General features: G+C 44.4%; 1 protein-coding gene across 1 annotated transcript in view; it reads left to right on the forward strand.

Moving 5' to 3' along the window:
* hpse2 (heparanase 2) overlaps positions 1 to 7,505 on the forward strand; it is a 297,298-nt gene extending 289,793 nt beyond the window's left edge. The window contains exon 12 of the mRNA XM_043713037.1: positions 4,718 to 7,505. Coding sequence (XP_043568972.1) covers positions 4,718 to 4,883 — 166 coding nt within the window. The 3' untranslated portion in view covers positions 4,884 to 7,505. The remainder of the gene's footprint in view (positions 1 to 4,717) is intronic.
* Positions 7,506 to 9,979: the final 2,474 nt, after the last annotated feature.

Consider the following 9,979-nt stretch of genomic DNA (forward strand, 5'->3'; position numbering starts at 1 on the left):
CTCCCCACCCCCACCCTCCTCTAGCCTATCTCTCCACGCTTCAGGCTCTCTGCCTTTATTCCTGATGAAGGGCTTTTGCCTGAAACGTCAATTTTACTGCTCCCTGGATGCTGCCTGAACTGCTGTGCTCCTCCAGCACCACTAATCCAGGGTCTGGTTTCCAGCATCTGCAGTCATTGTTTTTACCTAGAAAAATCTCCAGCAAGCAGTACAGAGATATAATATTGACATTTAACAGAATTTAAAAGCTTAAAAGAAGTAAAAGATGACAATATTGCCATAATACAGACTTCTAAGCTTGATTAGAAACAAAAACTACAGCATTGCTATAATATAAAGTTTAAAAGCTTGAAGACACTTGAAAACAAAAAAATTTAAAACATAATTGACATGCTGCAACATTAAAAGTTTAAATGCCAGCAGATTACAAACAACTTTGAGATGTTGCAAATGTAAAACAGCTTTAAAGCAATTGGAATTACTGACCATATTTAGATAAAAGATCAGGAAAAATGGCACTACTGCAAAGATTTCATGATGACGATTAGCCAAAAAGAACACAGGATTGGACATCTTGGAAAAAACAGTTCTAAAAACACAGGGTGGCACGGTGGCTCAGAGGTTAGCACTGCTGCCTCATAGCACGAGGGTCCCAGGTTCGGTTCCAGTCTTGGGTGACTGTCTGTGGGGGTTTCCTCCAGGTGCTCCTGTTTCCTCTCGCAGTCTAAAGATGTGCAGCCCAGGTGAATTGGGCATGCTAAGCTGTTCATAATGTTAGGTGCATCAATCAGAGGGAAATGGGTCTGGGTGGGTTACTCTTCGGAAGGGTCAGTGTGGACTTGTTGGGCCGAAGGACCTGTTTCCACGCTGTAAGGAATCTAATCAGAACTTCTTCAATATCTAGCTAAACAGATGAACACACAATTGTATTTAATAGATCCTTTGGCTGATGACCTTATTAATCACCAAATATAAAAAAAGTTACTGGTGCTTTTGAAGATATTCTAACAGTTATTGATAATTACTTCAATCTTAGAACAAACAGATTTCTGAAAGGGCAAGAGTTAACAGAAGAGATCAGCATCCTGAAGCATCTGTAGATAATTTCATTAATAACCTGTATCGAATAGAGGAGAGATGTGGCTACAGAACTCATGACAGTCTAAGTTGTTGTTGGAATTATTAACGGGTCTGTTTCAGATTTAATATAGATTAAAAAATTATTCTGAAGAAATACATTTAAAATTATGCCGGAAGCAGAGACCAGGAAGTCTCACAGATGGGAGGAGATGGATAACTTTATCACAGGAGAGCAGGAACCCATTAATTTATAAGAAAGTGAGAACTGGAGTTCAGAGTCAAGAATGTGTTGCTGGAAAAGCACAGCAGGTCAGACAGCATCTGAGGAGCAGCAGGATCAATTTGTCGGGCATAAGCCTTCGTCAGCCCTTCCTAATGAAGGGCTAATGCCAAAAACGTCGATGCACCTACACTTCAGATGCGGCCTGACTGGCTGTGCTTTTCCAGCAACACACTCTCCACCAATTATTTCAGAAAGTATATTCACTCTACAGGCAGGTGTGACAAGCCAACGCAAAGAGTGAACCAAAGAGGAAATTCTAACTATCATTGGAAGCAAGAAGATCTCACAGGCATAATCTGAGGCCAACTATGAAGAAAGAATGCCACATCTGTAAAACCATAAGTCACTTCCACAAGACAGTTTCAGAGCATCAGAAAACCAAATGTTTACTCATTCAACGGCATTATTGAGATACAACTTCCGCAACTGGAAGGGAAACCAAAAGCATTTCTAGGGGAATTTAAATGTTTATGTCAATGGAGATCTCAGGCATTTTAAGCTCAACGAACAGGCAAGTGTCACTGTCATCAGGTCACATACTATGGGTGAGTTAGTAGGAGGTCCAGTTGGGATAATACCCAACAGTAAGGAAATGGTACAAATAACAGTGCACAAAGAGGGGAAGAGAGTTGAAAAATGTGCATGTGATGTTTTTAATTAGTGATGGGTTCAAAGGTTGTGGAGACCAGGCATGAAAGTGGAGTTGAGGCTGAGATAGAACATAGAACATAGAAAAGTACAGCGCAGTACAGGCCCTTTGGCCCTCGATGTTGCGCCGATCCAAGCCCACCTAACCTACACTAGCCCACTATCCTCCATATGCCTATCCAATGCCCGTTTAAATGCCCATAAAGAGGGAGAGTCCACCACTGCTACTGGCAGGGCATTCCATGACCTCACGACTCGCTGAGTAAAGAATCTACCCTTAACATCTGTCCTATACCTACCACCCCTTAATTTAAAGCTATGCCCCCTTGTAATACCCGACTCAATACGCGGGAAAAGGTTCATACTGTTGACCCTATCTAACCCCCTAATCATCTTGTACACCTCAATCAAGTCACCCCTAAACCTTCTTTTCTCTTGTGAAAACAGCCCCAAGTGCCTCAGTCTTTCCTCATATGATTTTCCTTCCATACCAGGCAACATCCTGGTAAACCTCCTCTGCACCCGTTCCAGTGCCTCCACCTCCTTCCTATAGTATGGCGACCAAAACTGCACATAATATTCCAGATGCGGCCGTACCAGAGTCTTATACAACTGCATCATGACCTCAGGACTCCGGAACTCAATTCCTCTACCGATAAAAGCCAGTACGCCATATGCCTTCCTCACCGCACTATTTACCTGGGTGGCAACTTTCAGAGATCTGTGTACATGGACACCAAGATCCCTCTGCTCATCCACACTACCAAGTATCCGACCATTAGCCCAGTACCCCATCTTTTTGTTATTCTTCCCAAAGTGAATCACCTCGCACTTAGCTACATTGGATTCCATCTGCCACCTTTCTGCCCAGCTCTGCAGCTTCTCTATATCCTGCTGTAACCTGCCACATGCTTCCTCACTGTCAACAACTCCTCCGACTTTTGTGTCATCCGCAAACTTGCTCACCCAACCTTCTAGCCCCTCTTCCAGGTCATTTATAAAAATGACAAACAGCAATGGTCCCAAAACAGATCCTTGCGGAACACCGCTAGTGACGGCACTCCAGGATGAACCTTTGCCATCAACTACTACCCTCTGTCTTCTTCCCGCCAGCCAACTCCTAATCCAAACTTCCAACTCACCCTCAATGCCATACCTCTGTATTTTTTGCAGTAGTCTACCATGGGGAATCTTATCAAACGCCTTACTAAAATCCATATACACCACATCTACCGCTTTACCCTCGTCCACCTCCTTAGTTACCTTCTCAAAGAATTCAATAAGGTTTGTGAGGCATGACCTGCCCTTTACAAAACCATGCTGACTATTCTTGATCACATTATTCCTATCCAGATGTTCATAAATCCTATCCCTTACAATTCTCTCTAAGACTTTGCCCACAACAGAAGTGAGACTCACCGGCCTATAGTTATTACGGTTATCCCTACTCCCCTTCTTGAACAAGATGAGATCAGCCATGATTGTAGCAGGCTTAAGGGGCTGAATGGCCTACTCTTACTCTGGTTGGCACAGTGGCCCAGTGGTTAGCACTGCTACCTCACGCCACCAGGGATCCAGGTTCAATCCTAGCCTTGGGTGACTCTCTGTGTGGAGTTTGCACATTCTCCCTGTTTCTGTGTGGGTTTCTTCTGGGTGCTCCAGTTTCCTCGCACAGTCCAACGATGTGCAGGTTAGAAAGGTTGGCTGTGCTAAATTGCCCATAATGCTCAGGGGTGTGTAGGTTAGCCATAGAAAAAGTGGTGATTGGGTGGGATGCTGCTCGGGGAGTCATTGCAGACTTAATGGGCCAATTGGCTTCTTTCTACACTGCAGGGATTCTAGCATTTTATGACAATCTGACAGACGTTTTCGACAGCAATATCCCTTTCTCCAGTTTTTAAAAGCTGGCCATAATTGTTTATCATTCTCATGGACTATTTGCCTGGACCCTTTAAGCAGATCAGGAACATAACTGCTGCACCTCAACCTGCCAACAATGTACTGAGATCAGAAGGGAAGCATCAACTTTGAGGTTATTTAACTCCACTATGAAGTCTTCATAGATGCAACAGCTGAGGTGCTGCCTAAACCATATATGATGCCTTTTTGAGGTGTTATGACTGTAGTCGCTCCCTGTATATTTACCCACCCTAGGCTCTTATTTATTTTCTCTCCTGGAACTGACCATCAATGTTATGGCTCTGATGGCTGTCTCTCTGTTTGATATTATATTCCATTGGCTTGATTTCTCTCTCCCTGACCCCTGACGTATATCCTTTCACTGCCGAGCTTGCATGTTTGAAATTTTTATTCACTTTTCAATGGAGCGAGCGACCACACAACATTCCATCCAACAGCTAGTCAATATTCACCAAAACCTAGGGTCAAGGTCAGTTGAGGCAAAGGGATAATAATTTGAGGTGAGACTCCTGGCGTTGAGTTTTGCTAAACTGGATCAATCATCAAAGATTTAGCCTGTTGATTGATGCCAGCGCTACAATCGCCTTCCCAACTTGGAACAAGTCCCTGCCAGGAGCCCTTCGCATAGAGGATCTGGGTCAGCGCAGGCTTGGAGGGCCGAAGGGCTTGTTCTTGATGCTGTAATTTTCTTTGTTCCTTGTTTTCTTTTAATGAGGTAGCCGAGTTGTTGACCAATGCTTCCGTTATTTGAAAAGGTGCTCATAACCATGGTTCGCTTTGTCCTAGGTCTGTGCAGCTGAATGGACGACCGCTACTAATGGTAGACGATGAAACCTTTCCCGAACTAAGACCACGAACACTCCGCGCTGGAAGAATTGTGGTGGTTCCTCCTCTCTCCATCGGATTCTATGTGGTGAAGAATGCCAACGCCCCATCTTGCAAATTCCGATAGCCAAGATGCCCAGACACCAACTACCTGCCACCTGGTCTTGAGCATTCATGTAAAACAGAAACAGCTGGCCATTTCCGTTCCTGTCTGAAACCCCTCTGACAACAGGGCCTCAAAAACCCCTGACAGGTCAAAATGTGATATCCCTCTCCCACACCCCTCCTTGCCTCCACCCCCACCTCGCTCCATGACCCCAGTCTTGTTTGACACCTTGTTATCTGCTTCAGGTAGCAGCTCAGATGCTGCAGCAGTTGTAATCGTCTTCAATGAATGACCTTTCCTTCAAATAAAACAGCACCATCCTCCAGCATGTTTAGTGCTCCGACAACACGTAAAACCCATCTGAATAGCAGAGTTATTTTTCTAGTCAGATAAGGTAAATCAGACTCAGAATATTCTTGGCAGCCTCTTCAAAACATACAACTAGTCACTTTTCTATTGTCAGTCTGTTCTGTGGAAGCGGAAGAGAATGCGTTTGCAAACTAAACTTTTCCTCAGCTTCCCCGATGTTCCAGTGGGTTAGTTTGCACTTTTTTCATCTGTAACTGGGCTGCCTTTGCCTGGATCACTCCCAGTTTATCTGTGCTGATTTAGCTCATCGTCCACTCATCTGCTGCTAGGCAGCTACTCCGACCAGTCGCAGTGCCCCTTAGTTTGGAAGGTGTGGGGGTTAGAGGAGAGAGCAGTGTTGAGCAAATCAGCCACGTTACCCATATCCATTAGCATTGCTGGAGAGTTACGCGCATCAGTGACAACTGATTCAGGCATGTTCACAATGTCATCCACGGTCCATACCATCTGGGTGAAGTGGGTGACGAGTCATTGAGGTGTCCCCTCCATGAGTTAGATATCATTGCCTGGAAAAGCACGGACGTCACATGACAGCAGATGATGGTCCAACAGGTTCATTTGAAATCCAAGCTTTCAGAGCCTGGCGAAGGATCAGCGCACCGAAAGCTTGTGATTTCAAATAAACTTGTTGCACTATAACCTGTGTGACTGCTGGCCTTGTCCACCCCAGTCCGACACTGGCACCTCCATATTATAGAAAAGCAAAGAGAGAATCGCCAGTGATAAGAAACCCAACTAAGCAATGTGCCTCTCTCATTCGTAACCTCTGTATCGTCTGCTGGAGGCTGTTTGTGGTACGGGATTATTCTCATTGCGTTGAGCATTGGCACAAGTTCCAAATAAGTATCCAGTTGCTGTTTTCTTCTTTTCTTCTGGATGTCGCTGAATGATACAATCACAGAAAAGGCCCATTGTGTGCCTGTCTGGTTGTGGATACAGCCCGACCAGTGAGTCTCACTGACCTGCGCTTTCCCCATAGCCTGACAATTCTTCCTTTTCTTTCTGTGAAGTGTTTGTACAGTTCAAGGTAGAACAGCCATTGAGAATTCCACCCCCACCACTCTCCTGTATTGGTCTGTCCTTGTGGTAAAATAAACTTCATTCCCATAGAACACCCCTACATTGAAAGATTCCACCAAACAAGCAGAATCTCGATACATTGCCTGTGAATTTATCAATTCGAAAGGCAATCTCCATTCTTTAGTGGGGGGTGCGGGGGAAAATACTTAAGTCGCTTTCACCCCTTCTATTTTGAAAAAGAATTCTGTACCCTTGCATCCATGAGGTGGTTACTGTAAGGAATGTGCCTCCTGTGGTGAATTTGAAAACTACATTAGTTAAAGAATTTGCATAGACCCACAAGGGAATCTGTGACTGAACTTTCGAGAGAGGTAAGTTGCGATACAAATGGCTCAGGAGAGACACAAGTCTAGACCAAAAACAGTGGGAGGAGCTGCAAAGGCTGGAGTTACTTTTCCAATTCCTTTTTGAAGTGAATAACTCATTCACAGAATGTTTATGGCGAGATTGCTGTGGCAGTCTGTCCATCCCATGGCATCCCCCTTCCTTTCATCCCATACCATCTCCCATTCCACGTCTCCCATGCCTTCCACCTGCTCCCCCATCCACAACACACATGCGACTGAATCCTTACCGGAAATGAGGAACCATCTAGTATTAATGGACAGTTCCAAACAAAAGATGGATCAGTGAAGGGTCAACTGATTCCTCAATAGTCCCTTTGGTAGAGAAACCTAATCAACTGAAGGACAGAAAGTGATGGATATACCTGATAAAACTGTTCATCGACAGGATGAAACATTAGAACTCGTCTCATCCCAATCTTTATGAATCTATATAAGCTCCACAGTTGATAGTCCAGTGCACCATATCCCACAAATGTCTACCCATTAGCCCCATTACCTTGCCTTGTATTCCTTTGCATTTTAACATTATGCATTAGTGACACACAGCTAACCACATAAAATGTCATGTTAAATTGTCCAACAGTACTATGTAATTAGCAGTACCAGAAACAGAAGATATTAACAACACTTAATATATTTGATGTCTCGCTTATGAAAATATTTACTAAGATGTTCATATATCTTTGAAAGATGAAGAAGCATCATAAGATTATAACTCATATCCTTGCCTTATCCAGGATTTTTTTAGCACTATACCATATAGCATGTTCTCTGAACTTTTCTGGCTATTTTTATTTTGTCTTAAAGGTGCTGAAGTTCTATTAAATTATGCGAATCTTTTTTAAATAAAGACTAAACATTAAGTCTTTGGAGTGTTGAAATATCCTTTGATTCTGCTTTAGAGAGGTAATGTCCTCATTAGCATCTCACTCATCATTACACACCAAGTTCTGCTTCAGATGTTCCTTGCACAACTTCCTGGTTAAGAATCTCATCTTGTTCTAAGAGGAAGCAAAACAGTTCACAGCATCCAAAACTGTTTAGGAGTTGGTCTTCAGGTGTTGGCATCCAGCTCTCTAACTCGAAATCCATGCTGGATGTGAAGAAGGAATAGGATCAGTCCCAAATTGTCTTTCTGTTGGCTTAGTTCTGTGTCTTTACTATACTGTTCCGTTTCTAGGCACATTCATTGGACTGTCAATGAGTCGGGGGTTCAGAACTAGAGGGCATAGGTTTAGGATGAAAGGGGAAAGATATAAAAGAGACCTAAGGGGCAGCTTTTTCACACAGAGGGTGGTACATGTATGGAATGAGCTGCCAGAGGAAGTGGTGGAGGCTGGTACAATTGCAACATTTAAGAGGCATCTGGATGGGTATATGAATAGGAAGGGTTTGGAGGGATACGGGCCGGGTGCTGGCAGGTGGGACTAGATTGGGTTGGGATATCTGGTCGGCATGGATGGGTTGTTTCCGTGCTGTACACCTCTATAACTCTATGACTCTGAGAAACAAAAACAGAAATGACCAGAAAAGCTCAGCAGATCAGGCAGCACCTGGGAGAGAAATCAGAATTAACGGTCAACAGACGCAAAATGCCTGAGACAGAGATGTTGTCCAGGGAACGGGGTGGCACGTTGAAGTGACGGGCAACTGGAAGCTCAGGGTCTGTTTTCGTGGATAGGTAGCAAATATCTGCTCGCAGAGGCCCTAGCCCTCTCCCCTAGCCCCATTTCTTTCCACATTAAATGCATACACTGGGCGGGGGGCAGCTTACCCTGTGCATTATGCTTTCCAAAGCTTTCAGGAGAGCTTAACACAAATGAGAACTGGTGAGTACTCAAGAAAGGCCAAGGAACTTACCAGAAACAGGGTCTGGAATCCTGGAGGGGATTGATGATCTTTCTGCTGCCTTATCTCCAATGGAAGGTGCCTGCTGTCCTTCAGCACAGTAAAGCCACAGATAGACATTAAAGGCATGATTGGGGCCTAGTACATCTTCTGACAACTCTGTGCCTGACATCTCAATCATGTCTTAAAACCCTCCCACCTCATTTTAGAGATAGGGGCCATTTTCCCAGAGTTTGATCTGCTTAGTCCTCAGATCCTATTGACTTTGGTAACTCAAGATTGTCATTCAGCCCCACCTACCTGATCCTTTTCCAGCTTAATTTATTCATTCATGGGCCATGGACGTCATTGGCTGGGGCCCAGCATTTAATGCTCATCCCTAGATGCCCCTTGAGAAGGTGGTCCTTCTCAAACTGTTGCAGTCTGTGTGCTGTAGGATGATCCACAGTGCCCTCAGGGTGGGAATTCCAGGATTTTGACCCAGCGACACTGAAGGAACAGTGACACCTTTCTAAGTCACGATGATGAGTGACTTGGAGCGGAACTTGCAGGTGATGGTGTTCCATATATCTGCTACCCTTGTCCTTCTAGATTTATGGTCATTGGTTTGGAAGGTGCTGCCTAAGGGTCTTTGGTGAATTTCTGCAGTGCATCTTGTAATGGTACATACTGGTGCTACTGAGCGTCAGTGGTGGAGGGTGTGAATATTTGACGGGAGCTGCACCCGTCCAGTTTATTAGAGACCATTCAACTATTTTACAAAACGAATGCAAATCGACAAAGGGGAATTCGAGCTGCAGATTAAATTCAATCACAAAAACATATTTGAAACAGGGCAATCTACTTCAGTGCTCAGAGAGAAACAACACAACACCTGGACTCAATACAAGACCCGTAAAACAGCAGAAAGGTCTGAATGGGAGCAAACACATTAGACAAGATTTTCTCAGGGCGGCCCCAAACAAGTGTTTCGGTGACGTCCATCTTTGAGACGTTTAAAATATTAAAACCTAATCAGATTGCATGCCTGGGACGTGAGTGTCACTGGCTGGACCTGCATTTATTGCCCACCTGTAAATGCCCAGAGGGCAGTTAATAAAATAGAATAGAAAATTACAGTGTGGAAACAGGCCATTAGGCCCAGCAAGTCCACACCAACACTCCAAAGAGTAACCCACTTAGACCCATTCCCTTGTATTTACTCCTGACTGATGCACCTAACTTACACATCCGTGGACACTATGGACAATTTAGCATGGCCAACCCACCTAACTTACACATCCCTGAACACTATGGACAATTTAGCATGATTCTGGATCAGTGGTGCTGGAAGAGCACAGCAATTCAGGCAGCATCCGAGGACAGGCAAAATCGACGTTTCGGGCAAAAGCCCTTCATCAGGAATAAAGGCAGAGAGCCTGAAGCATGGAGAGATAAGCTAGAGGAGGGGGGGGGTGGGGAGAGAGTGGCATA

Source organism: Chiloscyllium plagiosum, chromosome 22 (assembly GCF_004010195.1).
Source record: "Chiloscyllium plagiosum isolate BGI_BamShark_2017 chromosome 22, ASM401019v2, whole genome shotgun sequence".
NCBI classification, from domain to species: Eukaryota; Metazoa; Chordata; class Chondrichthyes; order Orectolobiformes; family Hemiscylliidae; genus Chiloscyllium; species Chiloscyllium plagiosum.